This window comes from Archocentrus centrarchus, chromosome 14, assembly GCF_007364275.1.
Source record: "Archocentrus centrarchus isolate MPI-CPG fArcCen1 chromosome 14, fArcCen1, whole genome shotgun sequence".
NCBI lineage: Eukaryota > Metazoa > Chordata > Actinopteri > Cichliformes > Cichlidae > Archocentrus > Archocentrus centrarchus.
The window spans coordinates 37,040,233-37,064,791 of NC_044359.1; the positions used below are offsets into that span (position 1 = coordinate 37,040,233).

Sequence of the window (24,559 nt, forward strand, 5' to 3'; positions counted from 1 at the left end):
GAAAAATGAAAAGCAGGAAATTCACGTAAGTCTTGGCTGTGCCGGTCCCGTGTCTTTTGGCCGGCCTGTGGCACTGTAGTCCTCTCTGGAGCTCTCAAACTATATTTCTCCCCTCTTGCACTACAAAGGCAACAATAACAACAGCTGCGCTCATTGCACTGGGCTGAAAGGAGAAGTATGGCGTAAAGAGAAGTTAAGACAGACCTCCGCGAAGCTGTTGCACTTGTCTTCTCTCGGAGTGCGGGGCTGCTTTTTATTTTAAGGCGCGGGTTGTTTTGCGCGTCAACAATAAGGAGCATGCTGTTGGAGCGACGGAGAGCGCATTAAAAGAGCGCATTTCACTCAATGGAATTCTTATATTTAGCTCCGTGAGGGAGCAGCCAGACGAGCAGAGGAAGGAGGAGACCCCGATCCCGGTGCCTAACATTTAGCTTCCTTTTGATACCGTTTCGAGCCCCCAAAACTTGTCGTTCATATCACGGTACACGGCTATGTGGTGGTGAGGGCGCTGTGAGTGTGAGAGAAAGAGGGGGGAATAGCGCAAATTTATCTACAGCTCCGGGGAGGAAAGATGATGATGGCCGGTGGTGGTGGCGGAGCAGCCGTTGACCACAACGGGATATACACAAATCCAAACCTCCACAGCCTCCAGCAGACCCATATGGACGCCGATAACCCGGACTCCCGCAAACGGCCGCTGGAAACTCCGGCTGAGGAGGCCGGCTGTACCAAACGCACCAACACTGGAGGTAAGAGGAAAGCAGTAAGCAGCAGCCCATCCACTTTGTCTTCTCCACATTAACCCAGAGCGTAACGGCGGAGCACAGCCTTCAGTGTGATTCCGAGCCGCATATGAGCGGTTCTGGGCGGCATGTTGGCTTTAACATGCAGCACCTGTGCACTTGGCACTTTGAAACACTGAGTGTGTTTATGGCTGTTACTTCATACGCCGCATACCCCAACAGCTCCACTGAGTGAGCGGCCTCCTCATCTTAGGTCAGCTCTGAATTTAAACTCGGCAACCTCTCTACTCCACATCTGGAGGTTATGCTGGGAAGTCTGTAATTCAGTGGATAAGTGATGATTTGTAAATAATTTAATATTAGGGTCCTCAGAAATCTGTTCATCAGAGTTCTGTTGGTTGCAGCATTAGTCAGGGATTTATTTTGCAAGACAAGTCAAAAACTGACAGAAATATCATCACAGTCTTCAAACTTTACCCTCAAACGAATAACAGACTCTGTGAAGCACTCACCTTCAAGTCTTGGACCAGTACAAATATGTCAAGTATGTCCAGCAAACCCTCAGCACTGCACTGTTCAGTGTCAGAGGAAGCTACTCTTTGATCCTGGACAGTTTAGTGTTGGTTTGTGAACACTGACAAGAGATGGATGAGAAACAACAGAAGGTGTGATAGTGTTAGTGATTTATGAGATTCCTGATTTACGCTGAGTTCTCAGATTTTGTGCTTTTAAGGTGAACTGAGCAGAAAGGCCAACAGGTGAAAATCATACCACCCTGCAGGGTTCATGCTCATCGCCACTTGCAGCCTCGATTCCCAGTAAACCTGGGTTATTTATAGGGTGTGCGTTGAGCCAAATCTCAGCATCTGTTTGGAATTGTTTTAGCTCATGATGTTTGACGTGCTGCCTCTGTGTAATGGTAAAAGGACAATTGTGAAACACTAGAATGCTAATTCAAAACATGTACGTGCTCAAGAAGCAGAGCTGGGTGGTGGAGTCCAATAAGGATCATGCATGGGAATCCAAACCTGATTGGTTTTTGAGGAGGAGAAATGGTCGTTTAAAGAATCAGCAAGAAGGTTTATGATTTGTCAGTAAGATGTTGGAGTGCAGCAGAGAGGACGGTTGATTCCAGCTACTGTACATCTTATTCCAGCTTGTGATTGTTCTGGTCTGCAACTCACAGGGACCACTTATTCAAGAACTTAATGCTAATTAGACGTCTGCAGAGAACAAGCAGCTTCTTCACCATATGTCACTGAAATTTCTTTGTCTTTGCGTCCTGACAGCCCAGCATTCAGTGAGAGCAGCATCATTTCCCATTTCTAACAGCATGAGCACGTCTTTGCTGCACTTCACTGCACCCCAGAAATGTAATTTCAGCAAGGTACACAAGGACCACTGAAGTACCAGACAGCATTTTAGAACACATCCAACCCCATATGTCCTCCGTTAGCACCCCTAAAACCACTGTAGAACAGAGAAGTCACACAGCGTTCCTGCTTCTAGGAGACTTTTCACCATTTGACTGCGGCACCGAGACTTTGCTGCATTGTTCCCATCCAGGTGCTAAGGACGGCTTGGTGGTGTGAGGTGAAATTTTGAAAATCCTGGATGAATTCTGAAAAAAAAAAATAATTCGCCACACAGACAGCTCAGGCTTTTTAGTGCTGTGATTTCTATAATGGCACGAGACACCGCCTTACCAGCCCAACTCCACGTTCATTTCTGCATCCGTCTTATTTTCCCAATGCACACAATTAATCGTGTGCTGATGAGGGTCTGACTCTGAAGAGGCTGGCTTGTTGTCTCGGGGGTGTTTCAGATGACTTCCTGAAAAAGATCGTATCAGTGTGGAGAATACCTGATTGCTTAATCAAGGAAAACAAAGTGAAAAAAATCCCATTTGTAATCATTAACGTCTCATCCCCAAACTGCCCCTACTCTGTGCACTCTAGAAAAACCAAAGGTGGACAGACAAGTCACATAGAAAATTATAACGACTTATTTGTTCAGTGCACATAAATAAATGTGAAGATTCAGGAGCTGTATGAGCTTACTGTGGCATAACGAGGATTTCTTGTTTTCTGGGTGCTTTTAAGAAAAGATTGTTTGTCTGCGCTCAGCTATCGAATGGCCCTCCGAGTGTTGGGAGGGAATTCAACTGTTTCCCTTTAAAAATCTAAACGACACACTGCAATGCATGCTAAAAAGCCCCCGGTAACTGGGGCTAAACCCATTTACAAGCAGTGGTTTGTGTAGCAAATGTGATAGAAGTAGTTATCACATTTGCAGTTTAATGTAGAGCTGATCTGAAGAGTACGGTCAAGCAGCACTTCTATATGGCCACTTTGCAGCATATACTGCCCTTTAGATTGTGCTCTGAAATCCCAGCAGAGGTATATACTACATTTTATTATAAGTAAAGTATCTCCAAAGCAATAAGTTAAGGTTTAGATTTATACAAGTGAAACTGCAGCCTGTCAGATACGCAGCTATATCTGCAGAGCCGAGTCCTGCTGGAACATATTCATGTGTCCGTGCTCACCTGAAATGCACATTCAGACATTTGTAATGACCTGCACAAAATACCCCCCCCCCCCCCCCCCCCACACACACACACACACACACTTTATGTAACATGTTTTGATGTCACCTCCCATTTAATTTCATATAATCTACATGCATCGCATATAACAATGTACCCCCCCCCCCCTCCCCCAGCCTTTCTGTTAGCAGTAGGGGTAGACAGCCTGATAATCTTCAGTCATCCTTGTAATCACCAACCCCTTGACTACGTCTGATATTGATCACGTTATTCCTACTGAACTGATCATTAACGTGACTGGCAGTTACAACAAAGGGAAGGAAGCCTGTGCTCTTTCAAAGCTGATCCCCTTGTTGTGCATTAAGAGTTGTGGACACTGAATGAGAGGAATTACTCCTCTTTTATCAGCATTGCTTTTCTCTCCTTAAAGCGAACATCATTCATTCATTTCTCTTTCTAATTACCCACACTCTGAGCCCATCTGGCTGCCAAGCATGTGCCTTCCAAAAAGGTTGTGTGGCTCAGGGATTAGGTATGATCTCGTAATGTTGCTAATGGAAAGGTTGGCAGTGGAATGTGAGCAGTTTTTTTTTTTATTTTTTATTTTTTTTTATTTTTTGGTGGGAAGGACACAGGTGCCCTTGCAGAGCGATGTGACGTGAGCGGACTGTGAATTTGCCAGGTGGCAGTTAAAGAGAGAATGAGAGAGAGCAATAGAAATGAAGACAGAGCAGAGCTGAGAGAAAAGGAGAGAGAGATAGACGGTTAGGAGGGAGTGGAGTCTACAGGGGAACTGTGTCTATATACCAGAGCATCTCTCAGTGAATGAGACTGCGAGAATTTTCTGGAAGGCATTCGTTCCAAAGCCAAATGGGCCGTGATGCTCAGGTTTGATTTGTGGATTAAACTAATCAAAAGCCTGAAAAAAAAAAAATTATAACAGTTTCTGTGGCAACCACTATAAAATGAAACTGGACCCATCCCCAGGTCCACACACAGACACTGACATGTTCACGATGCAGTTTTTACACACATTTACACTCACTTGAGATACCTCTCGGTGTAAGATTTATAGTCGTAGTGATTGGCTTCATCACCCCCCTCCACCATTCTGCGGCACTGCCATTTGCAATGGTTGATGAGCCCCTCCGCCCTCTCAAACATGGCCGTCTAAGGGATTGGGGGTGGGGAAAAGGAGAGGAGGAGGGTGGGTGGCGTAAGGCACGCCGTCTCAGATCACTCCTCCTCCACCTCCTTCATCATCTGCTTATGTTCTCCATACACCTCTTCAGCCACTATTGAAGGTCACTCCACATGCTTCCTTGCTCAGTGCTGAGACCTGCTCCCCCTGCCACTTCACCTTTGTCACTTTCCACTGAAAAAAGTGAGTGAATGGACTGCCATACTTTATAGTGCTGCGTCAAAAGAGGCGGAGTAGGGGAGAAAATTCAATTTTTTGGGACCGGCATCAGGGGGTGGGGATATGACGTGCTGGAGAGAGGAGGCTGCCCATTGGCCGAGCGAGGTGTCAGTCCCGCGTGCTGCTGCAGACAGACAGGCCACTCGATGAATATGGATGAGAGCAGTGAAAAGGGTGATGCGGCAGGGAAGACCCCCCCCTTCAAACCGATGCAGGCTTGAACAATGCACGCCGTCTTTCACTGAAAACACTGAGAGCCTGCATTAGCATTTTCTCGGACAATTGAGGCTCTGGCCAGCTGCAGGCATGGCTCGGATGCTGCGGTGAAATCTCCTTTTCTGTACCCACTGATGAAATAGACCTCGGTGAAAAAGGTCGACTGGCCGCATTCCTCAACACTACCATTGCACCTATGCCTAGGCTAATGTTAAGATCCCCTTTAGAGATTGTGTCCCGGCATTGATGGCGATCTGACAGAGGACTTGAGAAGCAGCAGATCTCAGAATGGGTAAGCCTCAAACTCTTTTTGTCTGACTTGTTGAATTGATCCATCATGCTAGACTACATGCAGTTTTATACACCGAGAGCTCATTTGTTCATTATTGCTCATTTTAGTTCCATCGTCCTTGCTGCCTCTCAGGAGCAGGTTAGTCCATTGAAATGCAGAATGGGTACTTGGAGGGGTAGTGAGAAGGAGGGAGGACGGTCACAAGGCATTTCCTTCTGACCCACCCCCCTCGAGTGACTTAACTAAACACATTTGGCTCAAAGTCCACGTCTCCAAGCCATCCTTCCAGTATTGGAAGCAGGGGTCTGAACTAACACCCCACTGGCTCAGTTTCCTGATGTGCCCCACTGCTCCCGTTCCCTGGCGGATTGCAGCAACAGATTGCCATGTTTACTCTACCACATGACGCCATTAAAACCTGTTACTGTGATCTCAGACACTAGGACAGAATTAATTATTGACTAATGACAGCAAACGTGGCTGTGAGGGTGATGGAGGGAATCTTAGTGGCTTCCTCCCCTGCTGGGTTTACTCCGGCTGGAGATGAGCAGAAAGTTACGCAGTGGGTTTGGGCTTGTCTGTCAACAACAGGTCGTTGGATGTTTGGATCCTGCAATCAGCATCATTCAAATTAATTTCTTTGTGTGGCTACGGTAGCCAATATTTGCCAAAGGGTGAGGGAGAGCTCAGAAGCTTTAGAGCGACCATGTCAGTCGTGAATCATGGTTATTTGTTCTCCAAGGTCATTTTATTGTTGTTCGTTGTGAGGAAAGCAGGACTGATTAGAGTGAGTTTTGCAAAGCTTTCTTTTGCTATCAGAAAAATGCCAAATTGACCAGCATCGTTTATTAGCTGTTCATCACATTCATATGTGTAATTTCATTTTAATGTGGCAATCCCGGGAATTTGGAGCTCTCACGCGAGTATGGCCAGTTAATCTAAACCAAAAGTGAAATTAACAATCATGTCATCATCTGTGTGCATTTGTCAGAGCTGTTGGTTATGGGTGATGTGCACGACAACAAGCCTGTGTCTGAATGAAGCATGAGGGGCATATTAATGCAATAAGAAGAACTAACATGTAGGCTGTGAAATTCCTTAATGTCACAGTGCCATGTTCATTCACATCTGATTCTAATGAGGGCATAACTGAGGCAACAGGTTGGTCCACCTCGATCCATCCATCCACCATGCCGGTCAAGCCCCCACATTCGATACCCTCCACCTGACGTGGGACGCGGTGACATGGTGGCAGAAGCCGTGGCTTTGCCATCAGAAACCTATCTCATCTCTGCGCTTGAAAATGCAGTGCCTTTTTACATCTCTGCCCGCTCCAGTGACGTCACCCTTGAGGCAGCTGAAAAGGATCAAACATGACGTCATTGCATCCAAATCGGCATGCAAGGGAGATTATGTATCAGTGCTTTGGTATACCAAGTACGCATCTGTACCAAGTGTTTACTATGACGTCATTCGTATAATTGTAATTCACTGGGTAAACCCAGCCGTCACACATCTATAAATACAGGATTTTTGATGCATTGTTGGCAGGTTCTTTAATTACATTTGGGCCCAAGCTCAATATGTGGTTGATTGCTTTTTACTAGATTACGCACTCAATATGATCAGGGCTTTCTTGGACAGACACTTCGCCCACTTTGGGGTTGATTAATTCTTAATTGCGACTGTAGGAAAATGAACTTCCCAAGCTGAAAGGGAGAAACGGGTTTGGCTGGAAATTCTTCGAACTGACGTGCTGTCACTCACTGACTGCTACAAGCCACTATAAGCCACAGAAGCCCCTTCCAAAATGGAGGAGATTTAGACCATCTTGGCAGCGTACTCTTTGAGCAAATCTGTGGGATTGGTTCCCATATGTTCTCCACACGTCTGCTAATTACGAAGGCTCACACTGTATTGGCATCCATGAACTGTATGGATAATGAGTTCATGTTTTTTAGAAGATACATTTTCACTTTCAGATTGAACCGTTCCTTCTACTTTCCTGTTGTTCAAGTGTGAAAAATGATTAGTAACACTGGGTTTGGCTTTGAATTCAGTCAGAGGTTGCAAAAACTCCTTGAAAACAGATAAAATTAGACCTCTGCAAACTGGAAAGGAGGTCATCATTTACTCTACAAGAAATCTGGGACAGGACACAGAACATGTCACCAATCTCTGATAGAATGTGAATGTACTCAAAGCTACAAAGACTCCTACTCAAAAGACAAAATCTCCTTTCAGATATCTTCCCTTCACCAGAGGAAAAAAGGCACCTGCCATTATGATTTTTGCCTTTCTGCATACATGTCAAAGCTACGTCTTCCTTATTATGATCTTTTTTTTTTTTTCTTTTTACTGTAACAGTTTGGTGTATATGAAGATGTGCAGAGCTGCTTTATAAAATATGACCCTTTCCCATTTTGTTCCTCTCCCCCAGAGGAGGGTGAGTACTTCCTGAAGGTGCTGATCCCCAGCTATGCAGCGGGCTCTATAATTGGCAAGGGTGGCCAGACCATCGTACAACTGCAGAAAGAGACGGGTGCCACCATTAAGCTGTCCAAATCCAAAGACTTCTACCCAGGTAAGAATGAACGCTCAGTAATTAAGATTGATGATCACAAAGGCTCATATACACGAGTCATCTGACTCATCACCCGGCCAAAGGACTGATGTCTTAGTGGAAGACTGATTTTGATATTTCCTCTTCATTTGGCTTCCCAGGAATAATTGCACTCCATTTTAATCACACAGTAATCATGAACTCTTTGAACTTAATTATCCCTATGTCCTTGAGAGACTAAACATGCATGGGGGTGTTACAGACAGACAATTCTGGTCTTTTATATTTACAAAATTACTCTCTCACATTTTGCTGTTGTTGACAGTGGAGCTAGAAATAGAAACAGGAACTGTGTGCTGACAGTGAGAGGGATCTGACACGGGGCTGGCTTAAAAAATAAAATCACATCTCGATATTTTTATGGCTGAATGACGATCCCTGATATATGTTTGATATATTCTACAAGAGAAACCTATGCATGTTCTATTAACAACAACAAAAAATACATTTTATAAGTCCTATTTTAAGGCTGTTGGTTTTTAAGAAACTTTGTAAAACAATTTTCTATATTTCTTTTGGGTCACAGGGTTAGGGTTAGCTGAATTCACTGCTTTTTATAGGATTTCTACTTATTTGGAACATCCAAAAGGAAAAGTTTTTAATAGAAAAACTGTAATGCCAAAAATGAATTTATCAGACTTCATTAACAGTTTCTGAATATTTAGCATGTGGCTAAAAACCACCTCGAACCTAAACGTAGACGGGCTGCCGGTGACCTGATGGATGTTAGGAAGATAAATTATTAACTGTCTAAACTGTTGGGGATAGTTCTGTTTCTTTGAAGTGGGCTTGTATTAAGTTCTGATGCACAGTCAGAGTGTAGATAGCAGACCGCACAACCCCCCCACCCCCAAGCTAGAACAGAAAATAAAGCTATGCACTGCTGAGGACACAGCCAGAAACACTTAACTCTACTAAAATAATCAGTTTTGGTTTATGTGTAAATTTAGAATATCTTCATTTTACCATTTTACCCGCCGTCAAATGAAGAAGCTAAGCTGTTAAACTCCAGCAAACATGAGAAACTAATGCAAACACCACAAAACACAACTGGGAGTTGATTGTCTACTGCTGCCTTAATTGGTTGCATACTTTGTGCGACTTTGGTGTTTTGAAGAGTTCGTTTGTATCCAAATACACACAAAGTAGACCAGCATCCCACGTTTTCTGTAAGGTGGAAATGATCATTATTCCTCAGTGACGTCTGGTGGCTTTGGATTGAGCTACCACTGTCTTAGCTTCTTGTTTCTGCACATTAACAAACTTTGTCGGCCATTCTGACACATCATTTTCACTTTAGGTTAACATGCACCACCTCACTGTTGGAGCAGCGCTGTTGTCTCCCTCTTTGCTGCGGGAGAACTTTGAGAGCAAAGCTAAAGTGCAGAGAGGGGGTGGGACTGCACAAGTGAGACGAGAGCTGCAAACACTGGCACGGCTTTACTGAGGAAATGTTTCATCATAAAACTGTATCAGTATTAATAATATATAGTCTAATATTGTCCCGTATAGCTAGATTTCAAAGGCTCCGTATTCTGCAACTTTGACATTAATGTTAGTCTCCATTTCCCCAGAATGTTTATATTCACGTTTCAGCCAAAAATACCACACAGATCAATATTCTTTAACCGTTTCTGTTTACCCCTGGATTTGATCTCAGTTTTTAACTGTGTGCTTCAGTTTCTGTAGCTTTAAACTGATCTGAAACAGCACCTGCCCCTTTCAGGAAGATAGCTGTAAATGAGAGAAGCAGCCAATAGGAGCGGTGCAGTCAGTCAGTAGACTACATGGCTACTGATGCAGACATGAATGAGACACTGCATGCTTCTTTCTCTCTGAACCATAACTTTACTTGTAAATACAGCTGAATTATTACCAGGCTCTTTGTCTTGTATGTGAACAGTTTGTCAGATAGCATTGCGGTTACACAAACCCAGATTACAGCAGTGCAGAGCATCATTTATCAAGTGTGTTAGCATTTTTTTTCCCATGTAGGTCATGGGCCACATTTGAGTCAATATCTCATAGTCGTTCAGAAAAATATGTCCATGAGAACAGACTTGGTGTGAGTTCGGCTGCAGTAAAATGCAGCATGAGTGAGAGAAGCAAACAGATGTAAATGGCTAATAGAAAGCCAGCTGAATTTAACTGCACTGAAGCACATAAAGCGACATCATTACACAGTAACACACACCCAGTACTGCTCTATTTGTTATAAATCGCTCCTTAAAGTCTGTACAGTTCATGGGTGTCCCTCAGCATTTCATTTTCCCTGGAGCTCTAACCTGTGTGCATGTGATCAAGGTTAATAATTACGTTAACCACATAACCACATTAGCCCCACCAGGCGACAGCAGGGTTGTCCTGTTCCTGTGGATACTTCATCATCTGAAGTGTTTCAGAGTTTTCAGCTTTTCAGATGATGGGAAACCACGACAGTGTTAGTTTGGTTATTTGTTGACTATTTTCATTGCTTTGTTTGCTGTCACAGATCCTTTCTGGATATTTTACTGGAGTGATCAGCTCACCATACCGGTCAAGCCCCCACATTTGACACCCTCCACCTGACTTGGGATGCATGACGTGGTCAGACCCCATGGCTTTGCTTTCAAAAGCTCTCATGCCACACTTGAATATGCATCAGAAATCTTTTCATACAAACACGGATGCTGTTACCCGCGTGACTCTGAAGCGTTACTGACATTTAACACATTACTCAGAATTTACATGTTAAGACTACTCACACAAACAAAGTAAGCAGGTGAGGCAGCAGCAGAGTTTTGGGCTCTGCGCGGTCATTTTTTAACCAGGAGAGCGGCTTCAGTTTACAAAGAGCATCTAGGGTTAAACTGACAGTGATCAGAATATGTTTGATGAACATTATGGCCACCACAGTACGTTTAGCTATCCATGTTAGCAGCAGGCGATGATACTCCTCTCCCACTACCCCGAGAAAAGTGATTGGACGGGACTATGGGTGAATCTTAGCTCAGCTCCTATTGGTCACTTCCTATTGGAAGATTCTTACTGGCTTGTAATGTTGGGAGGTGGTCTTGTTGCCAGGGGCCTAGAACAATGCTGGCAGTAGGCGACTTTAGACTTCAGAAATCTCATAAGATTATAAAAACGCATTTTCAAGACACGGGGCCTTTTAAAATATCGATATATCGCCCAGCTCTATTATGGAAGGGAACAAAAGTCCCCTTTCTGGGAAGTGAACCAGCTTACAAGGATGCCAGCTAGCAGGCTGCACCCATCACTGTAACATTACAGTATTTATATCACTGCAATACACGACCTGTATCACACTTCTGTAAAAACTATGCAGGACTGCCATCTTGTTTGCCTCCTCCCAACGCCATGGTGCAGAGGACATACATCCAAAGCATTAGCTGTGCCGGAGGGTGTCACTCAAATCAGGAGATGGATGCTCATGCAGCTCACTGACCCCTATCATACGGAGGTCAAAGCTGAGCCATCTTATCCTCCAAACACAAAACGGCTGAGTCGTAGAGGAGTCTGGCTGTTTGTCCTTCATGCCTCAGAGGACGCTTCAACCTGCTGAAAAATAACAGGTGCTTAGCGTCTTGCTGCTCATTAGGTCCAGATGTTTTCTGAGATAACCGATGCAAGCAAATAATCCCTGTGTAGAAGTATATTTTGTACTTCATATAGATGTACTGAAGATCAAATTACCTCTTTAGATGGGAAATAGATGCCAGTCGTATGTAGATCTGTGAGAAATACTCCAGATGTTTTCAAATTCGACTCTCAGACTGTTCTCAGATTGCCTTTAACAATGTTAGCAACTGCTAATAACATAGCAAAGAAAAATGCTATCCTCCAAAATGTTCCTTTCATCATAACCGGTACTTTAAGTGTACTTTTAAAGTATCTGCTGTAAAAGAGGAAATATCACCCTTTCTTTAATTTAAGAAAAAAAACTTTTGTATTTTAATTGTTACACATTGCAAAATAAATAAAAATAAACAAACAGAGTGAGGTGTTACCAAGCACAAGTCGACACAGGATCACGTATTTTAATAGAGAAGGAAAAAGGAAAAGAGTTTGTCTCGAGGGCCGAATATCCACACCTTTTCCTCCTAATTCTTTTTGGAGCTGTATAGATCGTCTTTTCTGTGGTATGTATATGTTTGACAGTATTAACAAAAAGCATGCCAGTAGGGCGATTCTTCTGAAGCCAACCCTTTGTAATGGCTTTTTTGCTTGCTGCAGCAGGATCCTAAGAAGGTATAGCCTTCCTTTAATTCAAATAGCCAGCATCGCTTGAATGTGGCCTGTTCTTCTGGGACTTGGATGTGATATATTGGACAGACTGGACTGCAGTAAAGAATTACTGAGTGCTGGGGGAGAGGTGAAGAAGGATGTGCTCGCAAATATTTTTCCTGTGCTTTTTCTTCCCCCGTGTTTCTGTTAACCACGATGAAAGGATACATGTTTGGAGGGCATGGCTTGAAATTCTCCACAAAGGAGGCCAGCCATTTTGAGGGAATGAATTACAGCTACTACTCCAGCATTGGAACAAATGAAAGGAGTGATATGTATATCCTTATTTCCCACTTGGATTGTGGATGTGCTCATAGGCCACCACCTGCTCTGCCCATCCCCCTACTCATTATGGTGTTGAGTGAGAAGAAGAGTTCAGGGAGAGGGTGCTGGCAAGAATTTGATTGGTTGTTCTGGCCCCCACGAGTAAAATTAAGACTGCTACTGTACACTGTACAATAGTTGAGAGGGCGGCTTTTGAAGTAGCCAGTGGAGACGAAGTGTTGCTGATGTAAGTTTGTTCCCAAATGTTAGACTTTTGGCTTGTTAAACTTATCGGCTACATTTGCTTAACCGTCAGCGACGAATCCGCTGCATTTTGGGCTATCGTAGCATGGTAATGCCATTGCACGCTGTTGACGCCCTCATTGCTCTTCCACCAGCAGACTGAGCTCACTCACAACAGCACGACCGCGTACCGGAGAAATCAAGCGACAACAACTGGTGTGGCCATTTTCTTCTGTAGTGACTCCCACCCTCCTCACATCAGCCATCCATCAGTGGAAGACATGAAACCATGAATTCAGTGGTCTTGATGGGGATCTGCAACTGGGCCCTGCTGTGGCTGGCTGTGATGGATGAGCAGAGATAGTGAAGGGTGTGGATGATGCATGATTGTATGTGAGCGTGGGGACAGTGGGGACAGTGGGGCAGGCCCAGAAATAGCTTGTTTCAATCTCTCTCTGTGGACGTGACCCCTCTCCCAGCTGCACCCGAGCTTCTCCAACACACGCCAAGTTTCCTCTTCCCTCCTCTCTGCACACTGTTTTGCTTAGATTTGGTTCCTGGTAGTTGGGAGGGTTTGGGCCAGATAAGATGACATCATTCTTTTCCTAAACGTTTGTTTGCGTGCTCACTTTCTAACACATGAATGCTGACTCTTTTATGATCTACATTAACCTCATCTGAACTGTTCCATGGCTGTGTTACTGGAGCCTGTATAAATGCTGCATGTCATGCATTCACCCACTGCATTCAGCACATATGCATGTCTGCACCTACTTACTGACATCCACATATGTAAGCGGCTGCAGAGAGAGCTGTGGGAGCTGTGGGAGCTCACGATTTGAACATGAACTTAGAAACCAAACTTTAACCCTTTGCTTTGTGCTGTTGGCTTTCAGCCAGCATCCTGCTTTGTACAGCACAGAACACACGAGGTTGCTGTGACGTCACTGAAACAATGGGCATATGTTTTTCATTATCTAATAAAATATCATGACCTCATGCTGGAAACACCACTGTTCCACAGAGTGTAAGGTGATGAGTGGACAAAGAAATTGTGTTTGCTTTTTCCCATCTGCATACATCACATACTGATGCACTTTTATGGACAGTATCACTACACTCTAGCATGATGCCATAAGTGAGGATTTCAAAGTGACTGAAATGAGATCTTTTCCCAGATTTATGTCTGTGCCTCCAGTGACTCAGAATTGTGCCGGTGCTGTTCTGCTCTCTGGTACTAATGCGTTACAGTGAGCAAGATGACCTGAGCTGCAAGCACGATACAGGGTGTATCATTACTACTGTTCTTTGTGATTGACAAAGGTCAGCTGATTAAAGGGACACCAGTTTTGCACTCAGATATCAGTTTACTATGGAGACCTGTTTAGGTTTTGTCAGGAGAAGAAGAGCCATGTGTAAATTTGTACATGTGGTTTTACAAATTGATGTGAACTGAAATTACTGTGTACAGATTTGCACTCTGTGCCCAATCATGGACACATATTTACAAATGACTTCTTTCTTCAGAGGACTTCTGTACAGGCCTCAAACTGAAAGCTGGTTTTGGAATGAAGAGCAAAATAAATACAATGTTACACCATGAAAGCTGCGAAAGGCCAGATGCAAAACACAATTTTTGTCTTATACCTGAATGAATATATATATATATATTTATATATATATATATATATATATATATATATATATATATATATATATATATATATATAATTTTGTAGAAAATGTTGTGGTATCTCATATCCATCAACATGGTGCTGGTTCCAAACTGGTTCTGCCTTGTTGCCTTTTGAGTAACAGCCCACATTACAGCAGGTTTGAGAACCAAACACTATGTAGCCTTATAAGCAGTGGTTTTGGTGACAGGTGCAGACAGAATCTGTATCTGTCAATCATTCCAGAGTTTCTTGTCATAGCCTTTCCCATAGCCACTAAAGTCAGCGGTTCCAAGTTTGAGCCCTGCAATTTTGTGGTGTCATGCTGGTGCCAGGTTTTTGTCTTCTGAAGGGTGTTGTTATATCGTAGGATCTGGTGTTGTTAGAGCTTGACTTGGCTGTAATACTCTACCTTTGCTGCTACATTAGCAGTTGGTCTTCCCACTTGTTAGTGGCCTGAATATGAGAGATAAAATTATTTGACAGTACACTGAAAAATAATTTCTTTAGCTTTGAATCTGCTTCTGAAGAAATGTGTCAGGAAAGAGCCAGGCTCTGCCACCTGCAAGTGCCCAACCTTAGCTGTTGAGCTTGAGTCACTCCTCTGTGTCACTCTGTTCCCAGCCCTGTAACCTTCTTTTGCTGATGTCAGTGCAGTGAATTTAGCTTAATTTTGCAAATTAAATCAGTTTTAATTGTTCTTTGCAAAATAGCCAAAACAAATTCCACATTCAAAATTATAGCTTCTAGACACTATATGTTTCAACTACTAGCCAGGTTTAGGAAATTAATCTTCAATGCCCGTGCAGCACATTGGCGCAGTGTTGCCTCACAACAAGAAGGTCCTGGGTTCAAGTCCACCATCTGGCCTTTCTGTGAGGATGTAGCCAGATTCCACGTCTCTGCGTGGGATCTCTCCTGGTACTGTGGCTTCCTCCTACAGTGCAGGGACATGCAGTTAGTGGGGTTAGGTTAATTGCTGATTGTGAGTGTGAGTTGTTGTCTGTCTCTCTGTCTTGGCCACAGACTGGAGAGGGTGTGTATCTTTGACTGCTTTTGCTTCTCAAACCCTTTTACCACTGGATTGTTTATGTATTTCATTTTCATTTCTGAAATACAGTATTTTTGGAATATGTGTTTAACCAGCATAACGCTTTTGTAAAGCTTGGACTCTAGTAGAGTTGCTTACATGAATCACAGTTTCAAAAATCCTTAATTAGCTGCCCCTCAGTTCATCCACCGTCTGAAACACACCGTTTTAGTGCCATTAAAATTAACCTAACCTAGCTGTTCTTAAACAGTGTGGACCCCACTGGTGGGACAGAGAACTGCTGGAGATGGGGCTCGGACAACCACATGAAAAATATGCAGAGACACTCGGCAAATGAATACCATCTGTTTAGAAAAAGTAATAAGACTTTGCTGCTGTTATTGCACTAACCTTGATTTCAGCAAAAGACAACTTGGATTTTTAATGACTGAGAAGAAATTGTTAGTAAAGTTTTTTCTGGGTTCTGAAGTGCAGTGTGCCACAATTGCCATGTTTGAATAATTACTGCTGTAAGCCAACTTTCTCCTGATTGGCTGTCCCTTGCAAACAGAAGAGCGGGGCAGCAGGTGTGTGGGGCTCACAGCCAGCGCTGTGGACCCGAGATAGCTGGATTATGTGCTCTTTATGACATCACACAGAGCCAAGAGTAGAATAAACTGTGAGTGTGGAGCTTTGAGCTTCTGGCTCATGCTTGTAGGTATTTTTATTTGAAACCTTTGACATGGATAATATGAATATTGTAACAGCACAGATATGACAGAAAATAAGGAAGGATGATTTTAATATTTGGTTGTAGCTGTTAAATTATTTCTTTAAATAAGAAAAGTCTGGGACTGTATTTATTTTGACTGAATCTCACATTACTGTATTTGTGCTGCTGTAAACAGGAGAAAATGGTCCCCAATTAGAAGCATGCTGGAGGAGCACAGTATTCCACCAAGCCAGTGCCCTACATTGCAGTGTTAGCAAAAGTGATCTGAATCTGCACCTTTGCCGTTGCTGCACCTGTCCTACATGCTTCATGGACTTCGGATTGGTAGTTTTTCCCTAATCATGCTGACAGAGATGAAATGGGCCACCAACATAACAGGGGACGCCTGAAGCACCGAGCTTTGTTCTTTTTGGGGCGCTTTGTGAAATTTGTTGACAGTAACAAAAGGATCGAGTATCACCAGACTCATTCTGTAAAAGCCTTCAAGTTGAAACGATTCATTTTAAACAAGTGGAGTCTTTAAACTCCAGTCAGAGGGATTTTACTGTCCCCATCACGGAACAGGAAAATTCCAGGTGTATTTTAATTCAGCACAAATATCAGAGCTTTCATTACAACGGTCCGAAATTATCTTCTTTTACTCCAAAAGGTCTCATAGAAATCCCATTAGTGCTTACAATTACAGTGTGTGAGTCTTATAGCTTCCTAGAACCCAGTACATAAAATAAAAGGATCTATAATTTAGTGTCTTATTTCTTTGTACTGGAGGTGTTCACTGTCTTTGTTTTTTAAGGATGGACAGATGGATTGTGGGAACCTTTGGTCATTATATGATGGAATATAAACGTTTTCCAGGACGCTGTTTCTTATTTTGTGGATATAAATGTCACATTACAAAAAGATCTCCACATTCAAAATCGGTGTTTACATTTTAGAGCCATATCGCAACAACATGGCATGAATATATTCAGCATGGAGATTTCCAACAAAGAATTTTCAGCTCAATTTGCAGTGTGAATAATTACTTAGAAAATCTGCTGATGTGATGACAGTAATTATGGGTGATATTTTATGTGTGACATGCTAAGAGTCTAAATAAATCAGGCAAAGGATTTGGACAGGCTAATGCAGATGTGGATTCTCTGTCAACTGGAGAGAAACTTTCTTATTTTAGGATCATGATAGAAGACCTAAGTCACCGTTCTCATGGGGAACGCTGAAGACTGAGATGTTTGCTCTCTGGGGCACTGACACATTTCTCTGTCCTGCTGCCAACAGGAGGCCGAGCTCACTCTGCGACTCAAAAGTAGAGCTTTTATTACAAAACTGTCATCCTCAAAAAAGGGGGAAGGCAAAAGCTGATGCCCACAATTTCGCATCCTCTTTAAGGTGACTCATCAGTGGCAAAAGTTGTAGTAACACATCACGATCTCTGCACTTAGCAAAAACAGCCCCACTGACCTGGGAGCAGCACTGTCAGTCTGTGAACACAGAGACGTTCAACTGATAACTACTGTAGCAAGCAAAGCACAGGGACCTCCTCAGCATTTAATGCAGGAACAACAAAGACTCAGGGCAATATATCTTCTAAGGATCTGTTGCATCATTTAAGGTGGCCTAGTTTATAGGGTTTTTTCAAGGAACGAGGCTGCTCAGTCTAAAAAATTAGAATAAGTCAGGCTAAGGTGAATTTATTGAAGTCACAGTGGTGTGTGGGTGTGATTAAATTTTGCGCACATACTGGTTCCTGGGATTTTGTCCTCGTTGTTTGTATCCTGCTGCATATGAAAGTTCAATTCATACACAAGAATTAATCCTTTTACCATTTCCTCCAGCATACTTACTATTAATAAATGTGATGGGGAAAGAGAAGCAATTAGGCCTAATAGGAAATATAACCCACTGTTTAGGCACAGATTCATTTTCAGATGGCTGGACTTTTTAGATTTCCCAATGCAGCATATATCTAGAAAGCATCGTGCATGTATTTTATATAATGAATTGTATCCATTATCTTTTTGAAATATTGCTAACAGTGCTCTATGATATATGTGCTGACGTAAAATTCTGCAGTCAGATAAGTGCTTGTACTCTCAGGCTTCAGTCTGCCACTTCAGGAATGACAGGCAGGCGCGCATGAAGAGAAATCTTTAGTAGTTTTATTTTTTCAGAATTATTATTGAATTATTGGTCATATACCATACCTGTTAGTGAAAAAGAAAGGTGACAGTTGAAAGGGTAAGAGCTCACTGATGGTGAAATTTTGTTTTTCTCTTTTTGTTCTTGGAAAACAAGAACAAACTGTTGTTTTACACTAAAATCGTAACAAACTGAGCAATTTGTTTTCCATGTGGATGAGTGACGAAGCTTCATATCTAAGCCAGTGAAGACCTCATAGTACCATATCACCCCAACAGAGCACTTCTCTCTCAGACTGCTGGCTTACTTGTGGTTCCTAGGATACTTAAGAGTAGAATGGGAGGCAGAGCCTTCAGCTTTCAGGCCCCTCTTCTGTGGAACCAGCTCCCAGTTTGGATTCAGGAGACAGACACCCTCTCTATTTTTAAGATTAGGCTTCAAACTTTCCTTTTTGATCAAGCTTATAGTTAGGGCTGGATCAGGTGACCCTGAACCCTCCCTTAGTTATGCTGCTGGGGGGTTACTATGATGCATTGAGTGTTTCTTCTTCACTCTCTCGGTCTTTATACTCCACTCTGTATTTAATCATTAGTTATTATTAATCTTTGTCTCTCTTCCACACTGTGTCTTTTGTCCTGTCTCTCCCCCCTCAGCAGATGACCCCCCCCCCCTCCCTGAGCCTGGTTCTGCTGGAGGTTTCTTCCTGTTAAAGGGAGTTTTTCCTTCCCACTGTCACCAAGTGCTGCTCATAGGGGGTCGTTTTGACTGTTGGGTTTTCTCTGTGTTATTGTAGGGTCTTTACCCACAATACAAAGCGCCTTGAAGTGACTGTTTGTTGTGATTTGGTGCTATATAAATAAAATTGAACTGCTTTTCTGCTCTAATTGAGCACTCAAAGCCCTTTTTACTACAAGCCTCATTCACCCAGTCACACAGCTCTTTTATTCCATCTCTAAAGACTTTGTCTAACTTTCATGCACACATTCACACTCTGATGGATGCATCCAGGGAAACTTGGTGTTGACTATTTTGCCTAAATATACATCGACACACAGACCGCAGCAATCAAGGATTGAATCTCCGACCTTCCCATTAGTAGACTCTACCCCCTGAGCCGCAGCCACCTCATATACTAACACAGACATGCTAACTTACTGTTTTTAGATGATCTGACATGATGAGCTGTGATATACAAACTTCTGCAAAGTTTACTGTCTCCTTTTTGGCCCTCTGTTTTAACAAAATCCGGTCACACCTGTGATTTCATTGACGTGGTTTCAGTTAGGTTGGAGCTGACTCAAAGGTAATAGTTTAGTAAATATAAACATGGCAAATATAAAAATGGCAATTTCATTCATGTAGCACATTTCATTATACATAAACTGAACACAGAAGATAAAACATAAAAACCTGTGTCGGATTACAATGCCTTACAGCAGTGAAAACAGAAAAAATAAAACTTTACAACAAAAATTGCACACACACACACACACACACACACACACAAAGTGATTGAGTGTAAGTCTGTGTGGAAAAAAAAGGGTTTGAGTTTGTTTTTGAATGTATGCACAGATGTAATTGATCTCAGGTCAGCAGGCAGCTTGTTCCAAAGAACAGGACCACAATAACTAAAGGCACCCTCAGCAAACTTAGATCTGAATCTAGCAACATTTAAAAGCTCTAGACCGATGACCTGAGGGATCTGACTGGGTTATAAACAGTGAGCAAGTCAGAGATATACCGGGGGGGGGGGGGGACCATTGGGAGCTTTAATTAAGCTGGTAGTTGTAGTCAGATTTGCTCTTCCTGCAGACAGAAATAATGGATTAATTCTGAATGTTTAAGGGATTTTGCTTTTCTCCTGATGAAAATAACACTGGCAGTTGTCTGACCAATAAGAATTTGGTTGACTGAGAGCATATCAACAGTCCAGACTGCAGCCTTAGCACTAAGTAAATTAACTCCTCTAAAGCTCTTCATCACTATTTTTAAATATTTAAACCAGTATAAAATGAGCCACTGCGGATGGTTAATATGTTATTAGCCAGTCGGTCTATAGTAGACCACAATACTGACATGGGCTGATAGGGCTGATAGGGCTGATAGAGCTGATTGATCGATGTATGCTGTCTGCGTGCATGATGCAGAACTGAATGTCTATCATCAAGAACTCAAAAAGAAACCAAGAAAATAAGGTCCAGTGCCGTTCAGGCACACTTTTGCCTGTTTAGCCCAATTAGTTTCTTATCCCTCTTCTTGATATGCTTGAACTAACCTATTGATTACCTAAATCCAATATTCAATATGTCTGTGGCATGAAACTGGTGACATCTGCCTAATTTTCACCAAATTGATTTAGCATTACCTACGTGGTGTCAAATAGCTGGAGGACAGATGCAGATGTGTGTGTTACTAAATACTGAAATTGAATTAAAGATGGAAATGCCAGCCATGAAGAAGAATAGGACTCTTCAGCTGGTCTTATCAGTGGCTAGTGGGTCATGTTGCTTTCACTCGTTACTCAGATTTAATCTGTATGTCAGGTCTAACTGTATGTCAGTTAGAAAGCAGGCAGATTGCAGGAGGGCAAAGCAGGAAGCTTGATACAAAAGGAAGCGTGTTTTAAAAATCGTGCAAGCGAGTATAAAGGGCTCACTGTTGCATCACCTGTTTCCATGGCTCAGCCCCTTTACCATGGCAACGGAATGCCGGTTGGGTCATCAATGTGGGTGTAGAAAAAAGTCCAGAGGAAGAACAAATGTGTGTTTCGTCTATTAGAGCTGCAAGGCAAGGACAAGCTCAGTAATACAGCACTGAAAGTATTACATCATTAAAGAGGAATCCTTCTCCCCCCCATGGCCTGCTAACTAAGTATGGTTCAGTCTTTCAGCTGTTTCTCTATTGATTGGATAAATGGAGGAAACAAGCAATAGCTTAGTAATTGGATGTCTTTGTGATATGTCAAGGAACATGCTTCATTGCCAGTACACCTTAATATAAATGCAGATTTTTGTGCAGTCTCTACCAAAGCCCTCAAAGACCTGCTTGCTAAGTACCCACTTAGAGTAACCGTTCTGCTGTGTTTGTCCTATCCTACTTTCTCATCACAGGAACGACAGAACGAGTCTGTCTGATCCAGGGTACGGTCGAAGCCCTTAATGGTGTCCACAACTTCATTGCGGAGAAAGTCCGCGAGATGCCCCAGAGCGCCCAGAAACCAGAACCAGTCAGCATACTGCAGCCACAGACCACAGTCAACCCAGACCGCGTCAAACAGGTGAGATCCTGGACAGTTAGTGGGGTCATCGGGGTGTGCGTTCACTAGGCCATAGGAACAGTTCACTTCCAGAGCACTTTGTTTATTAGTTGTCAGTCATAGCTGTTTTCTGGGCCACGACCCACAGTCTGGTAGGGTCAGGAAAATGTGAGGGTATGTGGTTATTTTTACCTCCAGTCTTTCATAGCTAGACAGAGCTGTGTGGCAGCTGCAGCCTAAACCCCTGGGATTAACAAATTGCTGAGTAAAGCGGGGGCTGGTATAGTATTCTGACTCACTGAGAGACATTGCTCTTTCTGTCGACCATTTATGCTATTATATATTCCTCATGTTACCTTTTATTGCTACCACAATCTTTCTGTTTCTCTACAGGCCAAACTGATCGTGCCCAATAGCACAGCTGGGCTGATCATTGGCAAGGGTGGAGCCACAGTGAAAGCGGTGATGGAGCAGTCAGGGGCCTGGGTGCAGCTCTCGCAGAAACCAGAAGGCATCAACCTGCAGGAACGAGTAGTAACCATCAGCGGGGAGCCTGAACAGAACCGAAAGGCTGTGGAAATCATAGTGCAGAAAATTCAGGAGGACCCTCAGAGCAGCAGCTGTCTCAACATAAGTTACTCCAACGTTTCAGGCCCAGTCGCCAACTCCAACCCCACTGGCTCCCCCTATGCTAACACAGGCGAGGTGCTGCCCAATGCAGCTGCAGCCGCTGCCACTGCCTCCAGCCTTCTGGGTCAGGCTGGATTGACAGGAATGGGCGCCTTCCCTGCCGCCATGTCCAGCTTATCTGGTAATGATCTGCTGGCCATCACCTCAGCTCTCAACACACTGGCCAGCTACGGCTACAACACTAACACCCTCGGCCTGGGCCTCAACCCGGCAGCTGCTTCAGGGGTCCTTGCTGCAGTAGCAGCTAGCGCTAACCCGGCTGCTGCTGCTGCGGCTAACCTGCTGGCCTCCTACGCTAGTGATGCCTCCAGCAGTGCTGGCCACCCTGCTACAGGTCTCGGCGGGTTTTCCTTGGGGTCTCTAGCAGCTGCTACTGGGGCTTCCAATGGTTACTTAAATGCTTCATCCCCACTGATGGCCTCCTCCCTATTGGCAACAGAGAAGCTGGCAGATGGGGCCAAGGACGTGGTTGAGATTGCTGTGCCCGAGAATCTGGTGGGTGCCATTTTAGGGAAAGGAGGGAAAACGCTGGTGGAGTACCAGGAGCTAACAGGAGCCCGCATCCAGATCTCTAAAAAAGGAGAGTTCATTCCTGGTACTCGGAACCGTAAAGTTACCATAACAGGGTCGCCAGCCGCTACGCAAGCAGCACAGTATCTGATCAGCCAGCGGATCACCTACGAGCAGGGCGTGCGCGCTACCAACCCACAAAAGGTGGGCTAAAAGGAAAAAGAAGAGGAAAGAAGGAAAGGATGAAGACAGAGATAGAAGGGAATTGAGAGAGTCATAATGAATAAAGCAGAAGAAAAGAAACGTCCAAATATCTGTTCAATATTTCAGTATCAAATGAGAGAATCACAAAGGAGGAGGTGGGGGAGACAACCAAGATAAGTGTGTGTGATATGTGAATGTGTTTTTAGGACTGACGTCCTGATGTTTTTTAAAAGTTTGTGTCGAGTCCTTTTGATGATGGTGATCAGAGTAAGCTGAACTGGTCCACTGCCAAGCTGCAGATTCAAGGGTGAGGCCAAAGGGTGTCACCCTCCTCCAAAACCTCATAGCTGTTTTATTTTACTTTTTGTGTTTGGTTTTGTTGGTATTAATTTCAGTTGCAAACCTCAGCTCCCGGTGAGTTGAGTGTGTCAGATGAAGTTCCAGCCAGCTAATAGAGCTGTTTTACAAACCCTGCTCATTGTATACAATGCAGACGGCGTTGTGAACAGGGGCATGGTTTTATGACAAGCACCTGAGGTCATCTCAGTTTATGGGGAAGCAATCTGAGAATCATTTCTTTAAAAAAAAATAAAAAAAATCATATCTATGTTGACATATGTTAAATTCTGGCTCATGTCATAATTGAAGTTTCTAAATCTGGGTATTTTATATTTTCATCATTTATTTATTGACATGGTCTCATTCAAACACAAATAGATTATTTAAACCTGCAAATGCAGGTTGATCTGAATGTAAAAACATTATTAGCCTATCGCTATTTTTTCTTTACAGGGATCAAATATTGTGTTGCAGTGAAAGAAATGTATAACTCAAACCCAGTCTGAACTTCACTGTTGCTGTTTGCAAGGATAGTTCAGGGGTTAAATAATCAATGTGAGAGGATAGAGGAGACACACAGGAATGTATAAATATATTTTACATGAATACACGTAGATGATGCTCCCACAAACGCACAAACACTGAAACATAGTTGCATATTCAGTCACAAAACACACAGAAATATGTTGTTTAACCCTTTTTTGGTGCTATAGGATTAGGTGTATATCTCCTTTACCATGGAATCAGAATCTCTCTGGCGACTTAATCTCGCGACTTATTTAAAAAAAGCTGCTGTGTCGTCCAGCCATCGGTAGCCCGTTGGACCCGACCCAGCCTCTCACCTAGTGACAAACGATCAATTTCAGCATCAGTGATGAAAAAGCAATCCAGTCTTAATATTTGAAGTTCATTCAACGCAAGCCTTTTGTTCTACTTTCGACATTTGTAACTCCCAAGATTTAACTCAAAGCTCAGACTACCTTAAAGCAGTGTCTAACCAGTTCAGTTCGCAAAGGGAACAAAGCACTACAAAAGCATTTTGATAAGTAAAGCTGTATGAACCAATGTCTGTGAACAAAGAAACTATTGCCTTTACATTAAGGGTACCAAATAGTCAAGAGACATACACTAATGAAAGGGAAGTAAAATGACACTTGAAGAAAAAAAAAGGCTTGGATTCACTTTTTCTGTGAGCCGTCCTCGCCAATTTGCATCAAGACAAAAAAGGGAAAAAAGGATGATTCTGCAGTTCATCCAGGCAGCCTGTTATTGTTCCCAAAACATGTTAAAGCTCACTAACCTCAAGTGAAGCACACACTACAACATAAAATGTTTTGGCATTGTTGTCT

The 24,559-nt window shown here is 43.1% G+C and overlaps 1 protein-coding gene across 2 annotated transcripts; it reads left to right on the plus strand.

Annotated features, from left to right (window-relative positions):
* The first annotated feature begins 187 nt into the window (after positions 1 to 187).
* nova1 (NOVA alternative splicing regulator 1) lies at positions 188 to 23,575 on the plus strand. Of its 2 annotated transcripts, none has more exons than XM_030746948.1 (4): positions 188 to 749; positions 7,660 to 7,803; positions 21,322 to 21,488; positions 21,861 to 23,574. In XM_030746948.1, the coding sequence occupies exons 1-4, from the start codon at positions 572 to 574 to the stop codon at positions 22,878 to 22,880; spliced, it is 1,509 nt and encodes a 502-aa protein (XP_030602808.1). In that variant the 5' UTR covers positions 188 to 571; the 3' UTR covers positions 22,881 to 23,574. The 2 variants fall into 2 exon arrangements, with proteins under 2 accessions (XP_030602808.1, XP_030602809.1); XM_030746949.1 differs by lacking the exon at positions 188 to 749 and adding an exon at positions 4,983 to 5,219 and having other exon boundaries at positions 21,861 to 23,575.
* The last annotated feature ends 984 nt before the right edge of the window (positions 23,576 to 24,559 follow it).